This window comes from Bombyx mori, chromosome 4, assembly GCF_030269925.1.
Source record: "Bombyx mori chromosome 4, ASM3026992v2".
Classification (NCBI taxonomy): domain Eukaryota; kingdom Metazoa; phylum Arthropoda; class Insecta; order Lepidoptera; family Bombycidae; genus Bombyx; species Bombyx mori.
The window spans coordinates 5,717,167-5,745,050 of record NC_085110.1 but is presented as its reverse complement, the minus strand read 5'-3'; the positions used below and the strand labels follow the sequence as shown (position 1 = coordinate 5,745,050).

The 27,884-nt window shown below is 36.1% G+C and overlaps 3 protein-coding genes across 9 annotated transcripts; 1 reads left to right on the top strand and 2 right to left on the bottom strand.

Annotated features, from left to right (window-relative positions):
• The first annotated feature begins 285 nt into the window (after positions 1 to 285).
• On the top strand, positions 286 to 7,316 carry LOC101735901 (tubulin polyglutamylase complex subunit 2). 5 transcript variants are annotated; one of them, XR_009972909.1, is made up of 7 exons: positions 286 to 1,196; positions 4,344 to 4,503; positions 4,583 to 4,761; positions 4,932 to 5,105; positions 5,186 to 5,415; positions 5,727 to 5,900; positions 5,981 to 7,316. XR_009972909.1 is itself a non-coding variant. In XM_038021856.2 (5 exons), the coding sequence occupies exons 1-5, from the start codon at positions 1,121 to 1,123 to the stop codon at positions 5,345 to 5,347; spliced, it is 759 nt and encodes a 252-aa protein (XP_037877784.1). In that variant the 5' UTR covers positions 286 to 1,120; the 3' UTR covers positions 5,348 to 5,647. The 5 variants fall into 5 exon arrangements, 1 of the variants encoding a protein (XP_037877784.1); XR_009972908.1 differs by lacking the exon at positions 286 to 1,196 and adding an exon at positions 3,864 to 4,063; XR_009972910.1 differs by lacking the exon at positions 286 to 1,196 and adding an exon at positions 4,101 to 4,236.
• LOC101735770 (tRNA-dihydrouridine(47) synthase [NAD(P)(+)]-like) lies at positions 1,356 to 3,510 on the bottom strand. Its single transcript, XM_004933626.5, has one exon. It carries the CDS (start codon positions 3,144 to 3,146, stop codon positions 1,371 to 1,373), a length of 1,776 nt encoding a protein of 591 aa, XP_004933683.1. The 5' UTR covers positions 3,147 to 3,510; the 3' UTR covers positions 1,356 to 1,370.
• On the bottom strand, positions 6,174 to 26,410 carry LOC101735630 (protein PALS2). Of its 3 annotated transcripts, XM_038021852.2 has the most exons (12): positions 25,965 to 26,410; positions 20,472 to 20,569; positions 18,790 to 18,939; positions 18,185 to 18,385; positions 17,625 to 17,855; positions 16,933 to 17,031; positions 16,550 to 16,708; positions 13,298 to 13,508; positions 12,571 to 12,741; positions 11,162 to 11,307; positions 9,550 to 9,624; positions 6,174 to 8,266 (listed from the first exon to the last, which is right to left on the bottom strand). In XM_038021852.2, the coding sequence occupies exons 1-12, from the start codon at positions 26,047 to 26,049 to the stop codon at positions 8,090 to 8,092; spliced, it is 1,803 nt and encodes a 600-aa protein (XP_037877780.1). In that variant the 5' UTR covers positions 26,050 to 26,410; the 3' UTR covers positions 6,174 to 8,089. The 3 variants fall into 3 exon arrangements, with proteins under 3 accessions (XP_037877780.1, XP_037877781.1, XP_062524085.1); XM_038021853.2 differs by lacking the exon at positions 9,550 to 9,624; XM_062668101.1 differs by lacking the exons at positions 20,472 to 20,569; positions 25,965 to 26,410 and adding an exon at positions 19,078 to 19,096.
• Between the last annotated feature and the right edge of the window lie 1,474 nt (positions 26,411 to 27,884).

Genomic DNA, 27,884 nt, shown 5'->3' with positions numbered 1-27,884 from the left:
CACCGTCCTCGCCGAAACCGTCGCTTGTGACGAAGGGCTCGACGAGTAAATTAACCCATAGACGGCACAGTAACTAAATAAACTGAGACCTTAGAACTTATATTTCAAGGTGGGTGGCGCATTTACGTTGTAGATGTCTATGGGCTCAAGTAACCACTTAACAACAGGCGGGCTGTGAGCTCGTACATCCATCTAAGCAATAATAATAAAAAAATAGCCCATTGAGTTTCTCGCCGGATCTTCTCAGTGAGTCGCATTTTCGATCCGGCGATAGATATAGGCTGCTCTTGCTGGGGCCAGTGTTAGCAGTACTCCCGGCTTGAACCCTGTGAGCTCACCTACAGTATAGTACGTTACGGTGAAGCTTAAATAGCCTCAAGGCAATCAACATAGGTAGGAGAAAAAAAAAAAAGACTTGTTTTTTGGTTGAAGAGGTCATTCACATAACGGTCATCAATAGTACTGAAATCCACCATTAAATGCTTTCAAGTTTTTATTTTTTGTTATTGCTTATGTGAGTGGACGAGCTCACGGCCCACCTGATGTTAAGTAGTCACCGGAACCCATAGACGTCTACAACATAAATGCCGCCACCTACCTTGAGACATCAGTTCTAAGGTCTCAGTTTTTACAGTACCTACCTACAACGACTGCCCCACCCTTCAAACCGAAACGCATTACTGCTTCACGGCAGAAATAGACGGTGGTGGTGCCCACTCGTGTGGACTCGCAAGACGTCCTACCACCAATAAACACGCAAATTATAATTTTGCCGGATTGATTTTTATTACACGATGTTATTCCTTCGTCGTGGAAATCAATCGTGAACATTTGATAGTACGTATTTCATTAGAAAAATTGGTACTCGCCTGCGGGATTCGAACACCGGTGCATCGCTCGATACGAATGCACCGGACGTCTTATCCTTCGTCGTCTTATGACTTCAAAACTTCGACGTCAGCCTAGTTGTAGCAAGCGGAAAAAATACGTACAGGTCTCTTTCATACGTTGTCATGTTTTTAATGTAATTTTTTGGTAACCATAGCATTAACAAGTAGTATCTATTTATGGAGAATATTGTCATTTAATTTTGTTATTACAGTCTATTTTTACACTAAACATGAGTTTTTGTGTTGATTTAGTTTCAGAAGATTCTTTTTATGAAAATATTACTTTGGGCGTAACTAAACTACTAGGTATGTTTTTACTGTACTATTAATGATTCAGGTTTTGTGAGGTTACAATTTTGGACTGAGAATCGCGTTACTATTAAGGGATTATATTTACTATTCTTCTGTAATTATCTAAAGTTTTAATGAAAATATACTATAGTTAGATTTAAAAAAAAACAGGTGCCCATTTCAAACTATTTAATAAGAATTAGCTTTGTGCTTAGGTAGAAATTGAAAACCATCTGGAACAGGACCTAATAGCATTTCACTGATTTTTATCCAATCTGTACAGTTGCTTGACGCCATCAATGTTTCAAGATCATCTCTACCAAAATAAGTAGGAGGCCTTTCATTGATCCTTTGCGGAGGCCTTTCTAATAGTCCAACAGGAACATATCGATATAAAAAAGATAGCCATTCAAGTAAAAATCGTCGTGTACTTTCGACTCCTTGTGTGTCACTACCCCAATGCTCCAATCCATAGTTTGAATATTTTTTCAAAATTTCAAATCTATCTTTACTGCTTATGTCCCATATTTTTTGTTCTTTTATTTCATTGAATATCCATGGTTTTATAAGGGCTCCACGTCCAATCATAACACCTTTGACAGTTGGTGCAATTTTTCTCATTTCTACATAATCTTCATAACTAAAAATGTCTCCATTACCATATACTGGACATGGTGTTGCTGCTTGGGCGCATGTTTCTATGTACTCCCAATCTGAAGACTTTGTATACCTTGCTTCTCTAGACCTTCCATGAACTGTGATCAGAGATGCACCCCAGTTTGACATTTTTGGTACAATAGTGTGTGTAATTTTTTTATCTTGATATACACCTGTTCTCATTTTTACTGTAAATGGTATACTTAATAGCTTTGAAGCACACCTAACAGAGGTTTCTAATGCAGGTAATCTATGCATCATTCCGCTTCCTCCACCTTTTTTGTAGATTAAATCAATGGGACACCCTATGTTTAAGTCTATAAAATCAAGCTCTGTATTTTCTTGTAATAATTGTGCAACTTTAGTGATTATGTAAGGATTATTGCCACATATTTGAGCTCCAAATAGATCTTCAGTTTCATGTCTTTTAACCAGTGCCCACTCTTGTTTTAATCCTTTCAATAATGATTCACACAATGCCATTTCACCGCAAGTTACATCAGCACCAAATTCTTTGCAAATTCTTCTAAATGGTAAATTCCCTACTGTAGTTAGAGGACTAAGATATAGCTTGTTGTTCCAGTCAATGGTTTTTCTCTCTCTGGGTAACAGTTTAATTAAGTCTTCATCAGTTACGGCACCAATTTTGATATCTTCACCAACATCAGCACTAGTATTTAAATTTTTGTCAACAGACTTATTTCTGGTGTCTAGATGTTTCACAAGTTTTTCAGCTAAATCAAAATTATATTTTTTCTTTTGCAACTGTGTTTGAAGAGAGGGCTGTAAGGTGTTCTTTGTGTCGTCTTTCCATTGATCAAATTTTTCTCTATTAACTATATTAAATCCATCAGCAGTGATATGATCGGAACCATATCGACAAGCAATTCCTCTCGGGCATTTTCCACGAACTTTATAGACATGGCATTGATCTCCAATATCTTTAGGTTTACTGTTAAGGAATTGTTTTGAGTCATGTATAAACTTACAATTATTATATTGACAAATTTTCAATTGTTCTGAAGATTCGACATCAAGGATAGTGGGACATGGTTTGCTTTCCTTGCCATCTTTGAATATTTTTGGTCGAGATTTGTTTTGGCCTCGCTTTTTAGTTTTAGAATCGTTTTTATCCTCAGTTATTTCTATTTTAGTTTTCTTAAATTCTAAATTGTTATCATCAAATGAAGCGGAACTCTCATCTAGTTTACGTTTTTCAAGATTGTATGATTTTTCTTCAATTATGTTGGATTTTTGTAACACATATTCATCTTTTATTGCACAAACTCCTGCGTTGGAATTCTTCATATTTATGTGTTATGCTCAGAATAATTACTATTAATTACACATGTACCTATTATTATTGCATTTGTTATTATTACAATAATTTTATTGTATATAATTGTGTTCTTATTTCTATAATATAATTTCTACCACTGTTTTTATGATTATGAACCAAAGTTATTTTTTCTGACAGTTTTAATGTTATTTTGTAGGAATTGTAGGTTAATTAGGTTATAAACTTGTGATCCATACCAATCCCATCGTACTCGTCTACTCGATGGTTTTTGTTGTTTGATTCGCCTATTGGGTAGGCAAAGGGAATGCAATCGACACTCCCTTAAACGACAATACCGTAGGTGTTTAGGGGTTGAAATTCATTTTCATTCTCGTTGTTAAAAGCTTCACTTAGTAAGTTTTTTTTAAATAAACATTGTAGGGAGGTGAGCTTAGGGACACTTGGTCACGAATCATTACCGTCGCCTGAGGATGACAGCAATATCAGGGGCTTGATTAAGCCCCTAAGTAAAAGTAAGGAAGGTCGCATTACCTATAGTGTAACAGCGTGATTTTTTGAATTTTAATCCATATTGAAAATGTGTTTAATCCACATTGAAAATGTTTTTACGAATACCGTTTTTAAAGATAATCTTTATCCCAACTATGATTCTTTCTCTGTGCGTAGACACTACGTTTAGATTAGAGTTTTTAAAAATAGTTCGGTAAAGTGACTATATATATATAATTTGTATATCAAAAGAGTAAAGTTGCAATAAAGATTTACAAATAAAAATATTTAGTGTGTAGTTTACTTTTTGACGAATCTTTTTGTTTCAAGAATGTACGATTGTGCTTAAAACTTGCCTAATTTTCGTCTCGTAACAATGATGGAGCCCGACATTTCGGAGCTGTTTGTTTGTTTTCAATCGGAAGAGAATTTCGCGGTCTGCCTGACATTATATTACTGGTGTAGATTGATATAACAACGTGAATGTCGTCATCCACCTTAAAATATTCGAAGTATTTTAGTTGCATTTCAAATGCAATCATTTTTTAAATTTAAAGCAAATGTCATCGTGAGGTTTTTAGTTAAAGCTACCCGTTTCGAATTACTTAAGTACAATTTTTTTTGTTTATTGAACACGATTGTTGTTTTAATGCTGCAGTGTTTATGAGCTCCGGTAATTATTAAAAAAAGGTATTAATATATCTAACATTTTTCAGAGTCAGATCCACGAATTTGTAATGTAAGCGTGGAACGTCGTGCACCTTGTGATAGAGTAGCACTGTCTAATTGGGAACAAAGACATTCCGCTGTACTACCCGAAGATCTTAGGAACTTCTATGGGTCAAGTGACGGTTTTCAGCTAACTTGGCACTACAAGTATTCTGGAAAGTTTTTCGATTTGTTTTTATTTTTATTGCTCGTGTTTATAAGTTTTTAATTTTGTCTTTTGTTACAGCCGATGAGATTTTACCGGTGGGTTCGATTCGAGTTAATACATTGAACGAGCTGTGTCTGTCGTCATCACTGAAAGATCTTTTAGACTTTTCAATGACACGACAAAACACTGGTCCGAGACCTGTTTTAAATACGAAAAGCAAAGTTTTTGAATTAGATATCTGCAGATACATCGGCAAGGTAGAATTTACGAAGAGTATTTTGTAATATATATCATATTGTTACAATATTGTAACTTTGTGTTTTTTAAGCGTTCCGTCAGGGTATTAGTAGTTACTGAATAACGACGTCGAAACGTCAATTATTAGGCATGAACGAATGCAAAGTTTCTTGAAACTTTCAATTTCCAGGTGTGTTTAGTTTATACGGGCGGATCATGGTCTATATGGTTGGCAACTCGCGAAGGCGCTTGGGGCTGGTTGGCAGATTCATTCACGCACTATTTTAGAATGGCTCTCGTGCATCTGGGGCTACCAGGGTGGCAGGCAGCTTTCGCTAATTTGCCAATGATCCCATGGGCTGAAGTAAGTATTGAAGCTTTGACCGTTTTCGATAACACATTTTCAATTAAAATTTCATTTTCTAACTAATTTCATTGTTCTAGCAACTTTTCTTGTTACTAGCACCACACCTGCTTGAAAAAGCGGATAGTGAAAATAATTCGGCGTCTGTCAATAACGAGACGGGTTTGAACCACATCGATCCGAATATATTTAAAACATCTGCCCGTCACCACAAGAATGCAACACGTCACAACGTAACGTAGATAAAATGAATAGAAAGGAATTAAAACATGCTTTACTCCAAATAGCTTGCATTTATTACATAAAATAAGTAAGAAAAATAAAAGATCACATAATGCTAAATTGGGAAAAAAATACAAAACATTTATAATTATATTATAATATTAAAAGAAAATGGACGGAATGTAAACACTAAATTAAATCTAAAATTAATAAATCTTAAGCCGAGACAAAATAATCGGCACCATAATAATAACATTAAAGAGTGAATGACTGCAAATTCTACAAAACCTTTAATATAAATAAATAAAAATTGAAATAAACGTGTGATTATTACGACGTCGAAACGTCAATTATTAGGCATGAACGAATGCAAAGTTTCTTGAAACTTTCAATTTCCAGGTGTGTTTAGTTTATACGGGCGGATCATGGTCTATATGGTTGGCAACTCGCGAAGGCGCTTGGGGCTGGTTGGCAGATTCATTCACGCACTATTTTAGAATGGCTCTCGTGCATCTGGGGCTACCAGGGTGGCAGGCAGCTTTCGCTAATTTGCCAATGATCCCATGGGCTGAAGTAAGTATTGAAGCTTTGACCGTTTTCGATAACACATTTTCAATTAAAATTTCATTTTCTAACTAATTTCATTGTTCTAGCAACTTTTCTTGTTACTAGCACCACACCTGCTTGAAAAAGCGGATAGTGAAAATAATTCGGCGTCTGTCAATAACGAGACGGGTTTGAACCACATCGATCCGAATATATTTAAAACATCTGCCCGTCACCACAAGAATGCAACACGTCACAACGTAACGTAGATAAAATGAATAGAAAGGAATTAAAACATGCTTTACTCCAAATAGCTTGCATTTATTACATAAAATAAGTAAGAAAAATAAAAGATCACATAATGCTAAATTGGGAAAAAAATACAAAACATTTATAATTATATTATAATATTAAAAGAAAATGGACGGAATGTAAACACTAAATTAAATCTAAAATTAATAAATCTTAAGCCGAGACAAAATAATCGGCACCATAATAATAACATTAAAGAGTGAATGACTGCAAATTCTACAAAACCTTTAATATAAATAAATAAAAATTGAAATAAACGTGTGATTATTGTGATGTGAATTATTAACAATATAAATCAATCGGAAATACATCGTAATAGTTATTTCTAAAATAAAACTATCGATTTCTCTCCACCGTTGATACAGACTTTATAAAAACAGTTATATTAAATTGCAAATAAACTATGATAACATTTTTAATTGCCACTTTATATCCAAAATCAAAGCGTGTTCTTTTTTAAATGCAACATGCTTCTTACAAAAACTGTTAAAAATCTATATTTTTAACAGTTTTTATTTGTCATAGCCTATGCTATGACAATTATACAATCGTTCATTCATTATTCCTAACATCCTAAATCTAATCATTTTCTCATCTCTGTGAAGGTGGGACTTTCTCTTTGCAAAATAATATGATATTATAATTTCAAGAGTGAGATTTAGTTTACGAGAGATTCACGAGAGAGATTAAAGAGTTTAACAAAAGAAGCTCGCTCTGCTTAAGATAGCTGTAATCACATTTTTTTTGTATGGAATGACTCGTTTTATCCCAAGATTGCGTTGCGAAGCTTATGTGGCACGTTCTGTCAATACTTAACAATACTTATATTATTGTATAATATGATATTTTTTATAATTATTGTACACTTGATAATACTTTTCATGTTGTTTTATACACATGCGTGTGTTTAAATAAATCCAGTAGTACCTGTGATGTCTCGTTCCTTATATTTAGGTTACATAAATGATATACATAATAAAGGTGATGTCAATTGAAAGCAGTTAGCAGCTTTGTGCTATTTTTTTTTAATTTCAAATCGAATGCTTTAATTTACTAAAATACAATTTATTAATGAAATTTTGTAAAAAGTAAGTTTTATTGCAATATAAAGATTATTTTTAAACATGGTAACATTTCTTAATTTTACTAGTTGCTTCGAAAATGATAGATAATACACTACTCGTTGCTGTATGGTAAAATATAATTTTAATTTTTTTATAATAATAGTGAGATTTAAAAGAAATACATTTTGGTAATAATTGCGATTTACCGTTTATCTAAGTAGAGAGGTACATAACTGAATGAAATTAAATCTATTTCAACTAGCTATAATAAGCTTATAACGTATTGATTTATTTTGTTACGACAAAGTTACTAGAAGATATTGCAAAAAAGTAATTATAAATTTCATTTAAATAATTACATATTTTCGTGGTTGCTCACTGCGACCTTTCATGGGTTTGTAATTCCACTGGAAGGACTAAAAGACACGGCAAAAAAATAAAAAAAATCACATAGGTAGTCTAACTTGTCTTTTGAACTTGAAAGTAATTTCCATCTAGGTAGGTAGGTTGTTTAAAAACAGACATATCAATTTATACAACTCTAGAGTTGTAATTATATCTGTTATAATTATATTGTAATGAACGATACCTTTTAAGTCTCCAATTCGGAACCATACAACTATTAGAAGACAAATCAACATGTTATACAGATCGCTTCCATTTTTTTGTAATTTTTACGTTCGTTTGCTGTTTGGTATGTAATTTATTTATTGTATTGACATCACGTAAGTTATTAACATTATGTGCGCGTATAAAAATTTAAGTCTGGCAATAATGTGCTGTGGTAATTATTGATTTTTTTTTGCTCAGTCGCAGTTTTTTTAATGTTTTTTTTTTTGTTTAATATATCCAGCTGACCGGCACCCACTGGTGGTCGGTAGAGAGAGCGTGCAATGCGTCTAAGATCTTCGAGAAGGTTGTATCGGAGTTGTTGTTAGTGATCACAAAGTCTATGTACTTCTCGTATTGTCGTTGAATTCGAGCGCTCTCTTCCAGAGTTTGTTTCAAATCTTCTTCCTGTTTTTAGATTGGCATATTAAAGATCTATACCATGTAACTAGGTTAATAAACAAATCATCTTGAAAGGATTAGGTATCGAAAATGTCAAGTAAAATGTGATTTATTTACTAAACTAATTTGTTTATACGTTCGGCGAGTTTGCGACGCGTCAAGAAATACAGTTTATACATATTACAATTGTTTATTTAATGATCGCGCAGTTGTATGTACGAAGTCAGAGCTCAAATGGCGTCAAGTGGTAGCCGCAATCCATAGACAAAACAGCGTGAATGTCACCCGATTTGAGACATTGAGGTCGGACTCTCAATTGTATTGTGTAACGGTTAATCCATAATTCAAACGACGTAACGTGGTATTTATCCACCTGGGCCTGCGCCTCTAATACGGCTTAAGCACAAGAATTAAACATATTTGGTGGGTACATTTTTTTATATTTCGCGCAAGGTCGCCGTGACGCGTGAGCACGTGTTAAGTACGTATTTATTTTGAAAAGTTTTACATTTCACAATTTTTATTAAATCGAATTTCTCGGTATTAAATACCGAATTACCTATATAAAAAAATATACAAAGACGAAACCATTAATTGATATTTTCTCCTCAGTTTACCAGTTGTTTTTTTCCCCTTCTAAATGTCAATAACAAAACGACTTAGAGCACGTGATACATCAAACAAATCTCAGCCTTCGGATATCAGTGGTTACAGTCCAATTTCGATTCACCTGGCTAATTCTACAGATTACTAAATGATGCGCAGAATTCACAACAAAAATAATTTTTAGTTTTCAATAATAAAAAACGTCGTTGCAAATTTGAAATCTCCTATGTGTACATAGTTTTCGAGAAAATCTAATAAAACTACCTACTCAAAAAAAAATGCATATAGTTTCTTATTTACTTTGATCTACAATAAAATGCAAACCGACACTGGGTTTTTGTAAGATTGACGCGTAATAAAGTGAAATATTGAGATATGCACATGTGAGCTTTTGCTGAGTATAGGTATTCAAAATAACTTTCATAATATGTATATGAAAACATCATTTTGGCTCTGAAAACGCGCTGAGGAGCGGCTCTAGGTGGTATGGAGGAAATCTGCGGTGGTAGAAGGTGATGACGGAAGCATCCCAAAAACTTTCTTTTTATTTATGCATTTCTTTAATAGGCTCACAATACACATCAGAAGCTAACAAAATACATAAAAAATAACAACAAGTAAACTGTCACTTAGGAGATTTTAAATTTGCAACGACGAAATAATAAAAGGCAAACCAAACTTACTTCGTAAAGGGATGCAAGCGACTCTAACGTGCGGGCGCGTCTCGAACTGTAGCGGATGGAGCTCTGCCTGTCGAACTACACGAAGCGAACGCCGGAATCACATTCATTACGATACGACAAATCATTTAAAAAAAAACAATTAAAAATGCGTTAATGCACTAGTCTCACTAATCCGGAACTGTTGATAACTAATGGGTCGTATTTTTTTTTATTTTTTTTTTATTGCCTACATGTGTGGATGAGCTCACAGCCCACCTGGTGTTTAGTGGTTACTGGAACTCATAGACATCTACAACGTAAATGCGCCACACACCTTGAGATATAAGTTCTAAGGTCTCAGTATAGCTACAACGGCTGCCCCACCCTTCAAGCCGAAACGCATTACTGCTTCAAGGCAGAAACAGGCGGGGCGGTGGTACCTACCCGTGCGGACTCAAAAGAGGTCCTACTACCAGTAAAAAAGTTTATTTATTTAGAAGTATTGGAAGTGCCGGATTAAGGTCGTGGCACACTTTTTTTTCCTACCTAAGCTGATAGCCTTGAGAGGCTATTTCAGCGTAACCTTAACTAGTAGGTGAGCTCACGGGGCCCAAACCGGAGTGATGCTAACACTGACCCTACAAGAGCAGTGCTTCGCAGAATCTACCACCGGATCGGAAACGCGACCCACTGAGAAGATCCGGCGAGAAACTCAGTGGGCTGTGTCTGTAGGTTAATTTACTCGCCGAGCCCTACATCGCAAGCGATGGGTTCGACGAGAACGATGATCAGGGAGTGTCGGGTTATTTATTAGAAGTATTGGAAGTGCCGGATTAGTGACACTATTTTAATCAACACCTAATGCGCATTCAGTCGACTAAAGAAGCTATTTTTATTGAGATATGAAGTCAATGCTAAACTGGTATGCATTATTGTCACAGAACAATATATTTGTATTTATCGTAGCTCAAATGAATACGTATTACAGTAACGAAATTATTTTCATGATTTTTATTTTTATTCTCGAGAAGCTTCGCTTCAATTGGAAAAAAAATGCTTCAAACTACTATCGCATTATCAACTAGGAGTACTATCAATACTACATAACGGTTTACAAGCATCAATTTGTATTGCAGCCAGTAAAACGATCAAAAACATTCGAATAAACCTTATTAAATTATCTGTCCACTACAATGATAAAATAAAATTCATTGTATAATTTATTAAAATATTTCGTATCTTAATGGCTTTTATGTTTAGGTATTTGGTGAACATCGAAACGACCAAATACCATTTGTCAGTAAAAATGAATAGCACTTGAACATGAAAAAAACATTTCTTTTGTTGATTTTATTTTGCTTTTATTGCATTGAATTTTTTGGGTGATTTCTTTTTTATAAAATAATTCAAAAGCTTTTTTAATTTAAGTCTACGTGACGTTTTATGTAAAGTGCACAGATAATTTATTCAGGTTGGCAGGCGCTGTCAAACGCTAACGATTTAATCTATGAAGACGTAGGTAAAGGTACCTATTTAATAAAATAAAAATTCTGACACGAACAATTTTAAGCACAAGGATAATTAATCGATGCGACGAACTATGTATTCACTAAATGAATATTTCACAACTTACGGTCAAATTTCGGTTGGAGGCGTGAGTGAGATTCTTCAGCTGCTCAATACCAGGCGCCGTTATCATCACGACGTACGGCAGGAATTCGCTGCTGTTGTGTAACAGTTTCAAAGATTGCGGAGCACAGTCTAGTATGCACATCTTCCCTGAAATACAAAGAAAAACAAATAATAATAATATTATAATAATATATTTATTATTGTACATTTATATTATATATATGTGTTTATATATATATTGAAGATTAGAGCAAAAGTAATGAAGCAATGGCAGTGCTGGTAAGTTTGGTTCGCCATTCCGAATATGTGTGGACGATAATAAGGGGTAGGGATGGATTATTCGATTATCAGATAATATTATGACAATTTCTTCGTTTTTGGCGAGTCGAAGATTTCAAACTACATTTACGTTTTAAAATATATCAGCTAATAGTTTTTTTTATCACGTAATTTATAATCTCACTGAGAATAAAAGTGAAAAATTCAATTCATCTATTAATCTAAATATGTTGTATTTACTATAAGTTCAATAAGATCTGGTATAATTTTTGTAAAGCTATTTTAACATTCGTATATGGTTTCAGTGTTTAATGTTTATTTAAACAATAATTTAAGGAAATCCTAATTTTAAAACGGCTCAGTACTTTAGAATCAAATACGTTTGGAAATATTCCATTTGAAATTATGCCCGTCCATATCTAGGGTCGAGGTTTTACTTTATTAATGCTTTTTTTACCCAATAATATAAAAAAAAAAAACAGTCCTGATACCCAAAAACGTATTTGGCTACACAAGTATTTTGAATGCATTTTAAAATATTCTCGAAACAAGTCGCAAAAAATCCCGCGAGCAGGAACGATTTCTTCTTGGTAAATACGCTCTTAACAAAATAGGAAGGAGTAACAACGGGTAACATAGATCCCATACGAAAAATTATTAATTTGCTTAATTATTTATTAATGGCAGGGAGCATAGTATTTGGCCAGAACGGGTAACTACCACAATCTTACATATTTTTCTGCCGCAAAGCAGTCGTTTGTCTTAATTTGAAGGGTGGGATCACACACTGAACTGCCAAAGAGGTTGTGGGATTATTTGGCTATAAAAACGTTAATTTTTTGGTGTGACGTCAGTAGATGGTGGTAGGACCTCTTGTGAGTCCGTGCGGGTAGGTACCACCACCCTGCCTATTTCTGCCGTGAAGCAGTAATGCGTTTCGGTTTGAAGGGTGGGGCAGCCGTTGTAACTATACTTGAGACCTTAGAACTTATATCTCAAGGTGGGTGGCGCATTTACGTTGTAGATGTCTATGGGCGCCAGTAACAACTTAACACCAGGTGGGCTGTGAGCTCGTCCACCCATCTAAGCAATAAAAAAAAAATGCTCCAGACAAGAGGCGAGTTATTATACCTTCCTTGATGACGGCTCGTATGGAGTCCAGATGGGTGCCGTACAGGTTCCCGTTGTGTTCCCCGTACTCGAGGAAGCGGCCGGCGTGGGCGTCACGCTCCATCTCCTCGCGCGACACGAACCAGTACGACTGACCGTTCTCCTCCATCGGCCTCGGGGGACGGGACGTATCTGAGCACAACATATCCTTCTATTGAGCATCCGAGTAGTTGGGTAACAATAATCATGTCATCTTCGGTACAGTTTCTAATAAGGGACTAAAGTTTTCAATTCAAAAGTTAATAGTGACGCTTTTTTGTTATGATCTGTATAAGGTAACTAAAACTAAAAATTTGCTTTTACACCTTCAGATAAAAGTAAAAATTCAAGCACTGTTGTCTTCCAAAATACCAACAGTCGCATACTAATATCTCTCTGGGCTCACACGGTATGCGGCGGCTTGATTCTGACCCTGGCATTGTTGAGGTCCATGGGCAATAGTAACCAGTCACCATCAGGTGGGCCGTACGCTCGTCTGCCTATACAAGCAATAAACAAAACCGTGGAGTTGGGGTTCTAACTATCGGGGGAGTCGTTTAGTGGGTAGGGTCCTGAAAAAAACCTTGGACCGGTCTCGCGGTCGCGGACCAGTCCTACTTCGTAGGAGTTTCGGACCCGGCCAGAAAAAAAAAACGGGTTCTAACAGGACCAAGCTGACATTCTAAACGTTAGTTGTCAGATGACTCACGCGGCACGACCGCCCCGAACCGGTCGGGGTAGTCCTGTATGAGCCTATTCTTGAGCGTCCTCCTGCCGACGCCGCGCGTGCCGACGAGCGCCAGCACGCGCCGCAGGAAGGGGGGCGTGCGGGCCACTTCCTCGTACAGAGCCAGCTCGGCCCCTTCCAATTGCACCGACGACCGCGACTCGTAAACAAATTTCTTTTTCTTTCTCGATATCTGAACAAGGGGAAATTTTTAGAAAACGATCATTGAACAGCGTTGAGTCTCTATATCGAGCAAGGATTAATAAGACACGTGTTCAGTTACGTGACTAACGTATATTGGGATTATAACGTAACGTGCTATCGACAGCTCGACAATCCTGAGACTGACGTAGCATCATTGCATTATAATTACCGCTAACACATACCTACATATAATTATTAGTTGCTATAGGGACATTTGTGGTCCCTACAGAACTGTCGTGCTGTATGTATCTGAACGAGGAAAGTAAAGCAATTTTTTTTTAAATTTTTTTATTACCCTTGTAGGCAGACGAGCATACGGCCCACCTGATAGTAAGTGGTTACAGTGCCCCATGGACTTCAGCAATGCCAGGAGCAGAGCCAAGTCGCTGCCTACCGTTAAAAGAGGGGTGCATGCAGCGAGATGCGAATGTTGAGATGGATGTGTGGAGTGACAAGAATGGATAAAATAAGAAATAAATATATCAGAAAAAGTGTGAAAGTAGCCCCCGTTAAGTCAATTCGGAAGCTGATAAATATTTTATTTACTCTTTATAGAATTGTGCTCGGATATCAAACTACACAACTAGAAATTGAATAAAACAAGGTAAAAATATGCTGTTTTAAAATTAGTGATAGTTAAAAACAATAGTTCTTTCTATTTACATGTTTTTCTGAACAATTAAGATCTGTTTTTTACATTTTTTATCATCAGGTCAGCATTAATTGCAGGTCAAGGCAATTTATAGATACTGTTTGCATATCACCGGAGCTAGTTTTTCAATCGGTAATATTATCAAAGTGTCCATGACGCAACACCGTCGCGATGGTAACAAGACCAGTGATGTAAAAGTGTTATGTCATGATAAAATTTTTAATTTGTTTTTTTTGTTGTACATGAAAATAATTAGACACGGGCAGACCAGCCCCACTGGTGTTTAGTGGCTTTCGTAATCAGATAAATAATAATAATAATATTTATCCAAGCCTTTTAAAATACAAACACGTACAAGAATTCATAACACTAGTTTAATAGTATACATGGCTTTTTTATGAGGTACACAATAACAATATTCCCTGACTTTTATGCTAGGAAAACCTGTGTTACAAACATCAGTGGGAAATGTCGATACCCTCAGATTATATACTAACTTAACACCACCAATAACTCGTACTATAACACGTTAACGCAAGGCAGTAAAGCCTACTGAGTTTCTCGCCTCGGATCTTCTCAGTGGGTCGCATTTCCGATCCGCTGGTAGATTCTGCGAAGCACTGCTCTTGCTAGGGCTAGTGTTACCAAAATCCACAAGTTAGAGCCCCGTGAGCTCACCTACTCGCTCGGCGAATCTAGTATGACCCCTCGAGGTCACTAGAATAGGTAGAAAAAAAAAGCAGTAATTTATAAAACTTAGATTTTCCTTAACTATTCGCTGGTGGTCTAAGGAGCTATTACAGCTACGCCCGGATAAGAAACTTGGAGCCAAATAATATGAGCATACCGTCGTTGTCAAACCAAATTCTGCTATGTGCACCTTTTGACCTTTTCGGATAGTTCACAGCCCTATCGACCGTATAAACTGTTATGTGGCTATAGTATAGATAGTGTCTTTAATATTTTACGATAGCTTTCATTTGATATAGTTCTTAAAAATTCACCTTTATATAAAATTTTATACGAAAATGTTTTTACTCGTTAATTCACAATAAAGTTTTTGCACATAGCAGATTTTGGTTTGACAGCGACGATACTTTAATGTGGTGCCAATCCGACGTGGTAGGATAATGAAAAAAGAAACGTAATAGAATTACTAAAATTCATAAAATCATTTCAAAAACAAATTTAATAATGCTCTCCAAACTACGAAAGATTTTTTTAAAGCTAACCACCAATAGACCAACCGGTAAGAAAGAGACATGAAAAAAATTAATGAAACACGTTTCTGCTGTTAGTGATTTCCATTGTTTATTTCCGCGTTTATAACAATCGAACGAATTTTAGTTTGTTCAGCGAAACGTGCGAATGTTAAAGATCGCAAATGCTGACACGAATCGAGCGTGTGAATTCACTGTTTCGATATGTTTATTGTGATTTATTATTGTAATATACCCAAGGCCCTGAGTTATAGGACGTTCAGCTGACTCATTCAATGTTTTGATTTAATGTTAGGAACGAATATAAATATTACGATGATGACGTTTATAGGAAGTATGATAAATACTGAAATAATTATATTGAAATGGATATTTTAGAGTACAGTACTATATTTAGTTTCAATCTGTTAGTTAGTTGGTTCTTTCTAATATATTTTTTGTTTTATTAAAAATTCGTCAAATTATAATAAAAAAGGTTGTTTTGAGGGTGATACAGAGTTTAAAATATCTATACTTAATATATAAATCTACAGTGGTTTTTACGGATGTTCCGTAATAACTACTGAACCATGGCATCCGATTCACTTGAAACTTCGTATCCATGTAGAAAATACATGTACTTAATGGATAGGTTAATATTTATATGAGTGTTGGACTTCCTACACCAGTTCCGGGGCCATTAATGATGAGAATCCTTGTGGGGGTGAGAAATAATGTTAATTTTAAATGCCTAGCCAAGCGGACGGGTACAGCTAGTATTTTATAAAGTCCAATTGTAGCTTAAACTTGTACTCGATGACCATAATGAATCCGTGGCCCGATGACAAGTCGCCCGGTTGTTGATACGAGTACATATCAAGCTACATATATACGACTTGCCATGGGTTAAAGCCCCGAAGTCCAGGAGTCCAAGACTTCGATGGACCAGTCGCACAGCTTCAACAAAATCAAATCCGAAAAATATATAAATAAATTTGCATAAGGTCTGGTGGTTGGTTGTTTTGATGGTTGGGACAACAGTTGTACGATACGATTGAGACATAGACCTCCTGCCTCAAGGTATTAGCATAGTGACGGCAATAGCGTAGTGTTGTCTACGGAGTCTGATAGCCTGGTAAGCTCGTCTATCTGTCCGTTACAAAAAAAAGGTGTATTTACCCGTGCTCCACAAATGCTGATTTTATGTACAAAGTCAGCCTCGGGTGGGACGTATGCTTTTCTTCGTTCTTCTAATTCCGGAGACGGTATCAAACCTACTATTTCGGGCCTCTCGACGTGACTTGCTTGCCACCAGTTTGGGTCCTTTCTATCAGAAATCTATAAAAAAAAACAATGAAAGGGTGTTGTACTTTTCTGCGAGCTTTCTATTGTTTTTATGAAATTAAAGTGTTTTGACTATTTACACGATAAGACACGGAAGGTTATCATAAATAGAATATGCTGTGTCATTCTATTATTTATTAAGATAATAAAAGAAAAAAAAAAACATTGTAATGATTACTAATTAACTTAAATATTACAAAAAAAAATTAATACAGTACTTGTAATATGTCACCCTTCTTGAATGTTAATCCTATTTCTTTGCACGGTATTAAGGTGTCTTGAGTTGGGTTATAGTCGAACAGTGTTCTTACATAGCACTGAAAAATAAATAATATTCCATTAAAGAACTTTTTTTCATTATTTTCATGGACATCAGAGGATATTCAGATTGAGACGCAGGCCACGTGTCTGAAGGTGGATGATGGCATTCACATAGTGTCTATGGGCTCTGGTCACTCTGGTAACCATTTAACACCTGGTGGACTATAAGCTCAGTAAAATGTACAGATCAACTCCTACTACTACCATTGTCCTAGTATTATACATATTATATTACTATACTGCTACTATTTTCTATCACCCAAGCTAGTAGGGGAAACAATGTTGTACGATACCAATCTGTTTGTTGACTTTTTTCTGATAAAACATTATGAAAGCCAGGTTGTTGTGATTACATATTATGATAATATAGTACATAAATTTGATGGAAAAGTTCATTTAAAAGGAACAAAGCTCTTTTTTGGGTTAGGAAGTTTGCTGCTATGCTGCTTCCCAAAAATTTTCACAGGTTTCATCAGAACAGATGGTCGAATTTTGTGCACCTATTGTGCATCTGAGATGGGATAGATCTATAAATACCATATCAGTTCACTTTTGACTACCTCGGAGTGTATATTTTTTAACTACTTACAGTTAACTTATTGGTTAGCTGAGAGCTCTTTTCCTTAAGGTTAGGTCCAACTTTAAGAGTGACCCTATCATTTGGTTTTGCTACAGCTTCCTTCAGTTGCTCCTCTGATTCAATGTGAACCCCGTCTACCTCCAGTAGAACATCACCAACAGATACTAAGGCTTGTTTTGCTGCTGCACTTCCTGCAAGTATCCTTGCAACAATAAGCTGTCCATGCTCATCGGTTGTCACCTACAAAGAGAAAAAACATACAATGTTTTTATTCCAATAATTTGATTTGGTCAATAATGTGAATTATTGTTATGAACATGTCCAATAAAGTCAGAAATTCTTGTGTTATTGTAAATACATCAAAAAAAAGAACCCTTTAATTTCTTTTTTGGTGGTGTTTAGTGAACTTTAGGATTATTCCACCAGTATTGACAGTACTGATTCTATTCCTAAAGCGCATAAGATCTTTGTTAAAAATATTTAGATGTATGTATCCAATGAAAGGAATTACATATTCGTTGGGAGGGATTTACTGATATGAAATAATTCAAAATCTATTAAAAACTTACAGTCAAACCTAAAGGTTGTCCTGGTACTTTTCTAAGACCTACAACTTTTACTGTTTCTATAGGCATATCTCCGTTACCCTCGGGACTCTCTTTTGAAAATTCTATCAGGTCAGGAAATTCGTTTGGTATCAACTTGTCATCTATACCAGATCCTCTTTCCAACCAAATTTTACCTATTTGGTCATGAGCTTCTATTAGTGCCTACAATAAAAATAAAAAATATTATTAACTAAATATTCTATCCTGATTAAATGATTACGTATTTCAAAAATCTGAATAAAAGTAGTTTTAAATAGCTCTTTACAAATTTTTATCTTGTTTACTTTTATGGTGTCTTAGTACATGTTTAATCCATGATATATTTACACTTAAAGATTGAACAAAATCGTGTGTTTTTTATATTGACAAGTTTCTAAATCAACTAACAACAGAATTTACAATAGTCATAATATATTGACGCAAACTCATCTGAATACATTACTGCAAACCACTTTCAGATGAAGTTATCGAGATTATTTAATAACGTTATTTTGGACACAGTATATATTTTTTTAAACCCCTGGTAGTTCAACTTCATATTAATTAATAAATATGGGAATGCTCACCTTAAAATGTGCCCTGGATACAATGATAGCTAGTTCGGCTTGCTCAATAGTCCGTATATTGTTTCCACGGTACTCACTTAGCGACCTGATTATGTTTACATTGCCCAGCGATACGGGTTTTACGAGCAGGTCCTCTTCTGAATCAGCACACTGTAATCACACCATCCACCGGTAATTAACATAAAACCAACACAGGTCTGTTGGTTGGTATAAGGCGCACCAACTTGAAATACATAGGCGTGGCACATTGTGTTTTAGTCATCATGAATGAAAAGACTTGAATACGACCTTTTCTTGGTATTTGATTGACGGAAAAATGCTGTTAAATTAAGTTACATTCTAATTAAAGTTAAAAAATATATTCTATTACGCGAAAGGCTCAAACAAAAAAACAGACCCACCTAGTCCGCTTTCACAGTTCTGCTTGATGCCTTTGAATGTTGATGTTGATTTAAATTGTTTTCCAGCAAATCAGACATAATGAAGTAACTGACAGATACTGTGCTTCTTTGAGATTTAGAAATATAGTTCTTAAGTACGGGTAATTAAGATCGAAATTTAAAATCATTTAGAAAGGGATTTCAGATTTTAAATGATGCACTGTGTTTAACTGGTTACGAGTTGAGCAACATAACAACGCGTATGACAGCAAACGTCAGCCGTTATGTTCCGAAACTAGGTTTCCTACTTCAGTGTCCGAAACAGATTACTTTACAAAAATAATAATTTTGAAATGGTTTACGTAAAAGTACGGACGTGCGGCATAATAACCCTGTGACGAGTGTTGTAACTCATCATATTAAAATATGAATATTGAATGAGTATCCTTTTAAAAGAAAAAAAACATATATTCAATTACTACGGAAATATACCTCCAAAAAATGTTACCATAAAACATAACAGATGAACGTATCAGAGAATGTTGAACATAAAACGTATCGGAGAAAGCTGAGGGGACATCCATATAAATTGACAACACGGCCCTATACTAAGCAGCTAAAACGAAACAGTATAAATGTAGGTATATGACCTACTGAGGAAGAGTTGCCCTTATTGGAAGACATACTCCAACTGCCATATCTTACAACAAATTTACTAAAAGCACGTCATGCTGATTGCAGAGATCTGTACACCACATTGTACGATCTATTATTTTGATGTAGTGCCTAAATGATTTGGGCTTTTGATGCTCTCGAACAGTCAACACAGAGAGCTGAGCATATGAAAAGTAAGGAGTGTACTTTTTTCCCCCACCTATTCGAGTAACCTCGAGGTGTTATACTAGATGCTCTGGGCGGGAGAAGTAAATATATAACCAAAATAAAAATATATCTTAAGTGTTAAAGCAGGAAATATAAACTTTACAATACTAGTAGGATTCTGTTGCTTTCTTATTTAGGCGACGTCTTCTTGAGACACCTTATTTGTGGGTTATTTTTAGTAAGTGGTAGGTAGCTGCACTAATAATATACCTATGTAAATGGATATTTCTAGGTACCAGTTTTACAGACAATGCGTGTTAATAGTTATACATTTCGATATTTTTTTTTATTTTGTGAAGAAAAATTACTATAATAATATTATGATGCACAAAACTAGTATGTTACAATATGATTCTCATAAAATTTTAGTAATAAAAGAAGTACTTAAAAATAATTCGATGATTTAAAAAAAACCCTTACACCATACTTCCTTGCGAAATCCGGACTTTCCACAATGCTTTTGAGGAATATGACTTCATGATTTGCCAAGTCTTCAGCCGGTTTTGGTTCTTCTATCTCTGAAATAAAAAGTAAATAAATATTAAAGCGACTTCAAGTTAATATGAAAATGTCGTGGTTTTAATAATTATAGGGGCTAAAGTATGAAATTGCCGTATTATTGTAATAGGTACTTCGAATTGACATAGAACCTTCATGGTTTGAAATTTTTTAGTAAAAGTTTTTTCAAATGGTACCTATGAGGTTCTTCTTTTAAAAAATTTGCACCATTCGATTATCGACTTTCAGTTGTTTTTTTTATTCAGCTTAGACAAGAAAGATGGATACTTCGAAAATTCGAGTGATTTTTGAAGACGAGTTCCGGTGCGGAACTAACGCTGCAGATACAGCTCAAGGTTGCGTTTGGAGAGGGGACTGCTAATGAACGCACTGTCCGATTTTGGTTTAAAGGCTTTCGTGAAGGAAATTTTTATTTGAAGAACGAACCACGTGGAAGACCACCCACACATGTGAATAACAATGAATTGAAAGAGATGGTGGAAGCCTCTTGTGAGTCCGCGCGGGTAGGTATCACCACCCTGCCAATTTCTGCCGTAAAGCAGTAATGCGTTTCGGTTTGAAGGGTGGGGCAGCCGTTGCAACTATACTTGAGACCTTAGAACTTATATCTCAAGGTGGGTGGCGCATTTACGTTGTAGATGTCTATGGGCTCCAGTAACCACTTAACACCAGGTGGGCTGTGAGCTCGTCCACCCATCTAAGCAAAAAAAAATAAAAAATTAGCGGCATGGTTTAACGTTACCTTACATATTGACTCATTTGCGTCTAATCAATAAAAAACAAATGAAAAAATGGGTGCCTCATGATTTGACTGATCTGCAGAAAGAAACGCGGGTTGAAACTTGTGTTACCTTGTTGAATTGATACAGAAATGACGGAATATTGGAACCGTAAGCGAAAAATGCATTGGTTGATCCCAGGTCAAACGTCGCAAGTGTCCTAAAGTAAAACTTACAATATAAATGAAATGGTAACTGTTTGGTGGTCTCAGCATGGTCTTATTTACTATAACTTACTCCGATCTAGTCAAGCAATAACGGAAGATGTCTACTGTGCCGAACTCCGAACAATGATAGCAAAACTTGCACTGAAACAGCCCCGACTCATGAATCGATCTTTACCATTATTGCTCCATGATAACGCGAGACCTCATATAGCACGAGAAACCCTTTTAACTCTACAGGAACTGCAATTAGAAACTATTCGTCACCCCCCGTATTCGCCAGACTTTGATCTAACGGACTACAATTTTTTTCTTGATTTGAACAATTTTCTACGCGATAAAAAAATTTATTCTTTATAACATCACGGTAAGACCAATATAAGTGGAGCACCAATAAAGAATGTTTCAAAATGGGGTTTAAATAGCTCCTTAATATTCTATAATTCAAAAATATCTTCACTTTCTACGTAAATGAAGTGGGGGGTAAAATTTAGCGCTATGCCAAAGTAACTATTCCACGCGGACAGAGTCGCGGGCAAAAGCTAGTAATAAATAAGTTTTGAATTTATATTGCATTTCTTTAACTTAATTAAGATCTGTTTGTTACAAAAGAAGAAACGCTTACAAATAGGTCCAAAAATCATAAAGGGTCGAGTTTGTTTTTAATAGTATTATTAGTTCTGCAGATATTGCACTACCAAAGTCTAGTGGTAGCTCCTTGGCATTAGAAAACTTAACAACAAATTCTGAACAAGAATGTAGTGCCTATTGCACGCCGCCGATTCCAAGACTCCACTGCAAATATCCCGTCTCGAATTAGGCGCGATAGCTCCATTCTCACCATAAAAACTTTTGGCCAGCCCATACCGTGGACTCCGAAGGCCATAAACTTAGGCGTCACCCTTGACATAGTGACGGCATTTGGTCCCCACATTAAGTCAGTACGCGATAGAGCCGCGTTCCTGTTCAGTCGACTCTACCTCATGTAGTAGTAGTATCGCGAAGTAAATTGTCCCTTCGTACCAAGGTGACACTACAAAACTTGCGTACGTTTCGTCATGACCTATGCAAGTGTAGTGTTCGCTCACACGGCCTGTACACATATTAACTCTCTCCAATCCCGCTTCCGCAGGATAGGATAGGGGATACCGTGGTATGTGAGGAATGTAGATCTTCACGACGACCTAAATCTATAACCGATACGTAAGTATTTTAGAGAAGCGTCAGAATGCTACTTTAAAAAAGCAGTGCAGGACGACAACCCTCTTATCGTCGCCGTCGCCCAAAACATGTCTTGTCGAATCTCCTGAATCCACTCTCGTTGCTTTTAGGCTCTTCAAGCATCGGCTAGCTAACTAGCCCATAGACACAAACCACGGAGTTTCTCGTCGGATCTTTTCAGTGGGTCGCGATTCCGATCCGGTAGTAGATTCAGCGAAGCACTGCTCTTGCTAAGGCTAGGGTTAGCAATTCTCTCAGGTTAAGCCCGTGAGCTCATCTACCGGTCCGCGCGAAGTTGGAATGGAACAGTCCCTTTGGCTACCAACAATTAGGTAGGGAATAAAAAAAGGAAGTAATAAGGTTGACCTTATATTATCGACCATCTTGTATATAGTATACTATTAGTATATAGTATAGTATTGTATCATACCGAAGCCCGTATATACATACATATGTATACAGGCTCGCTGGCATGAAAATCTTCACACGCTGAATTTATTTATCTTAGCATGAAAGATAGGACAGGGTTAATGAACTATTAAAAAGAGAGATAATTTGATCGTTGCGGTATTTTTCTTTAGTGATAATTAAATTGCCTCAATTATCAAATATCTGTTTATTTTGTACGTAGGTTCGTTTTCTTTTCTATGTGCTGATCAAGTTCGCTAGCAACTATCCGTCGATGTTTTGGATTTCATTTTAATTATTATCACATGAATAGAAAATAAGCAAACGCGAAGAGTATGTATCTTATAACTGATTAACAACATAGCGCGTTAACGTAACAACATAGTTAATTTAAATGTGATATTTACATGATTTATTTTTCACGTCCCCCAGTTGCTTGTTCTTTAGAATTCTGAAAACCCTAAAAGGAAAAGGCTGCGTAGTAAGTGAACGTAGTTTCCCTACGTAATCCTATTTTGGCGCTAATGCTGTTTTAGTTTTCGGTAATTATTAAAGTCGAGTCGTCGTTGGCCTGCGGGATAAGATGACCACTGTAATTATATATTTAAAGTGGTAATTGGTACGTAGCGATGCGACTGTGCCGGTGGTTGAATCCAGCAGGCAGGTACCAATTGTTCTGATGAAATACGTACTTAACAAATGTTCACGAATTACTTTCACGAATTGAAGGAGTAATATCGTGCAATAAAACTCGCAAAAAAATATAATTACCGCTACTATTGGTTAGGGCGTTGGGTAGGGCGTCTTGTGAGTTGGTAGTTACAACCACCATGCTTATTTCTACTGTGAAGCAGTAATGCATTTCGATTTGAAGGATGGGGCAGCCGTTGTACTGAAAAATTGAGACTTAGAACCCATGACTCAAGGTGTGTGGTGGCATTTACGTTGTTGATGTGTATGTGGCTCCGGTGACCACTTAACCCCAAGTGGGCCTAGAACTCGTCCACCCATCTTAGCAAAAATTATGTGAATCATATTATTATGTTCTTGACCAAGTACTTTTATCGTTTAATCTCACGTGTATTCATGAAAATACTGTTAAATATTATTGATGGGTAAACTACTACTACTAATACTAAACTAACGTCAAACAATGGCAATAACTCCTTGGTTGTTTGATAGGCTCTGCTTCGACCATTGTTTTAAATTTATTATGTGTTTATTCTTTAGCTGAAGTTTCCTATACGATTTTAATTGCCATAACGTTAAAATGGCGTCTTTATACCTCGTTGTCTAAATGATTATAGGTCAAATCTTTATGTTTTTGTTATCTTCAAAATAATAAATTACAAAAATCGATAAAATTTAATACTTTTTAATCGAATTGACTAATTTTTGTTTTCGAATGTAACTAACGGAGTTTAAAGCTATTAAATAATAATTTTGTTTTTCTAACAACATAACTATTGTGAGCCAAATGCTAAGCGCACCCGTGGGTAATCAAATAATTTAAAAAAGAGATTAGTTACTTTTTTTATTGCCGTTGTAGACGAGCATACGGCCTACCTGCTGGTGCGTGGTTACTAGTGCCCATGGACTTCAGCAATGCCAGGGGGAGAGCCAAGCCACTGCCTACCGTTTCACTTCTAAAAGTAGCTTTAAAAATATATGTTTTTCCACATTTTAATTCTACTAGGATTTTGTATTATAACATAATATTATAACAAAAACGCATCGATTAGTGGTAATTGAATGATGCAAAAACGAGACTATTGATTTTATTTAACGCGGTTTTCTTTTTGTTTTTTTGGACTGTCTTTCCATTTATTCTTTCTTACCCTTTTCAAATTATTCGTAAACTGTAGAAATATTATATAATATAATATTATAGTGGATAGATTTAGTTTTAAAATATATTGAATCCAGCCGTTATTTAGATATCACTATCCTTGTACTGCAGTGCTTCAACAACCCGAAAAGGATTCTAGTAAATAGTATATTATTATATTTTTATCCCTTAACAAATTGCAAGTAGAAATTTGTGGGATCTTTGCCAAATCAAGTAAAACTAGCAGTATGAGGTGCTAAAGTGTATATTCAAGGAATTTTTCCGACTGGAAATCAAAGAAAAGCGATTTATTTTTTAAATACCTTATCAATTTCGTTTGATTATATTTAATTCTTAATTAAAGACAAAATTAATGTTACGATTTAACCTCGGGATTTGATTGTCATTTTATTATTTGCGATGTTTCGAATACTTTACGGTTTTTAATATTAATACGGACGGCCAGTTTTTAATTCAATGCTTCATTTAAATTCCATTGTTTCCAGCCAAGAATTAAAGTTGTTATCCCCTGCTTATTTATTTATTTAAATCTATCAAAAACATTCCCGATCGTGAATACTTCGCATGACACGTTTTGTGTTAAAAAAATGTTATTTAAAAATATGCTGAACCTTTCTTAGAGAAGATAAGTAATTAGTAACGGAAAATGATAAGTCTGGGGCCGCTTTCGGAAAATGAACATTAGCAAAGGACGAAATAGCTAAAATGAAAAAAAAAAACATTTGGATGAAACAATCAGTCTTGCCACGAGTAAGTTTAAACTGATTCCTTAATCATTTATTCATTTCGTGTTCACTTTTGTGTTCGTAACATTGCCAAAATGGTAATATTCCTATATAAAAAACTTATGAAATTATTCATCCGCAAGATTTGTCACGGATAAATAGCTGCATAGGTATTTTATTTGATTTGTTCAAGTAATTAGGGAGTTTAAACTATCTAACCAACAAAGAATGTTGGTTGTAAAACTAACCTTCGTCAGGAGGCTTACTACCGAAAGCGAAGTCTCTGAATCCTCGCCAGTTCACGGTGTAACGTCCGCTTCGTCTCACCATCATCGGGATCGAGCAGGATACGCAAGACGTGCACTCTGTTACAGGTAACACTTTGTTCACTAAATAGCGACGTGTGGCATTATCCGACTGATTTCCACGACGACGTGCGCGAAATCGATGCGTGGCCGCGTCGCGTCACGGGGCCCTGGCGTCAGCTGTGCGGGAGTACCGCGTCACGCCCGTCCGCGACGCGCTTGCGCAAACCGCCCGCCCTCCGCCACGACGCAACTCCGTCCGCAGTACGCTACACGCTCGTAAGTTCGTATCCCACTACCGCATTGTTGATACTATTTTCTGACGTTCATTTAACTATTCGCTGTGAAATTCATTTGTCGAACATGCGATACTGGTTGATGCACTTTCGCAACTGAATCGTAAAAACAACTTTAAACATGTTTGCGTAAACACGATCAAAATTATATATTCAGTTTCACACATCACCGTCGCGTGCTACTGAATACAATATTTCTAAATGTATTTTTACATTTACACTGTAATTCTCGGTCAATGTTTCATTCTAAATACGAACAAAAAATATTCATAAAAACTTGCTAAAATTAACATTTTGTTTGTTGACATTAAAAATGTTCATTTCGATTCATGTGTATAAATTTGGATGTCTTATTACAAATAATCGTAGAGTGAGGCACATAAAAGTTTATGATCAACCCATAAAAATGTGTACCACTCGCATTTCAGTTTTACTTGTAACGGCCGATCGCTAATATTTTCTATCATAATATATTCAGGATGCGACTTTATTTCCTCATTCTAAAATTTCTGAGCTTTTCTTTATTTACATATTTAAAAATATGTATTTAGTTAAAACAGTAAAATGTTTCGGTCCTTGGGTGTGGATTTTGATCTACGTCTATATTTACTCGGCGACTAACAAGTTCTCTTAAATGTATGTTTAGTTGTTCAGTGTATGTATGTTCAGTTAAAAATTTCGCCATAAAAAAATTTTTTTTGGATAAGCGTGCGGACCTGGAAAACCTAAAAATGATCCCGCGAGCTATCGTCCGATCTGCCTCCTCCCAGCGTTAAGCAAATTATACGAGCGACTACTACGGATACGGCTCTGGGACTTCATCATCTCGTAAGGCATCCTGATCGAAGAACAGTTCGGATTCCACGCGAAGCACTCGTGCATTAAGCAAGTGCACTGCCTTACGGAGTAGATACATATTAGGAGAACCGTCCCCACGGCAGCCCTCTTCTTTGATATCGCGAAGACGTTCGCCAAAGTCTGACACAACGGTTTAATTTACAAGCTGTATAACATTGGCGTGCCAGACAGTCCTGTGCTTATTATACGAGACTTCTTGTCGAACCGTTCGTTTCGGTATCGAGTCGGGAGAACTCGCTCTCTCCTGCGACATATATCGGCCGGAATCCCGCAAAGTTCCGCTCTTTCGCCACTATCTTTAACCTGTTTATCAACGATATACCCGGTCGCCGGCGACCCATTTAGCCCTTTTTGCGAATGATATGGCTATCTACTGCTCTAGTAGGAATATGTCGTTCATGCATAATAAACTCCAGATCGTGGCCAACAATTGGACAGTGGTTCCGGAAGTGGCGCATCGATAACAACCGCTCTCCAGCCATTACTCTTAGTATCTCGTTACCAATTAGGCGCGGCAACTCCATTCCCGCCATAAAAATCTTGGTCAGCCCATACCATGGGCTTCGAAGTCTAAATACTTAGGTGTCACGCTCGACAGGGGGATGACATTCGGACCCCAGATCACGTCAGTACGTGATCGAGCCGCGTTCCTACTCGGTCGACTCTACTCCATGATCTGCATGCGAAGTAAATTCTCCCTTCAAAACAA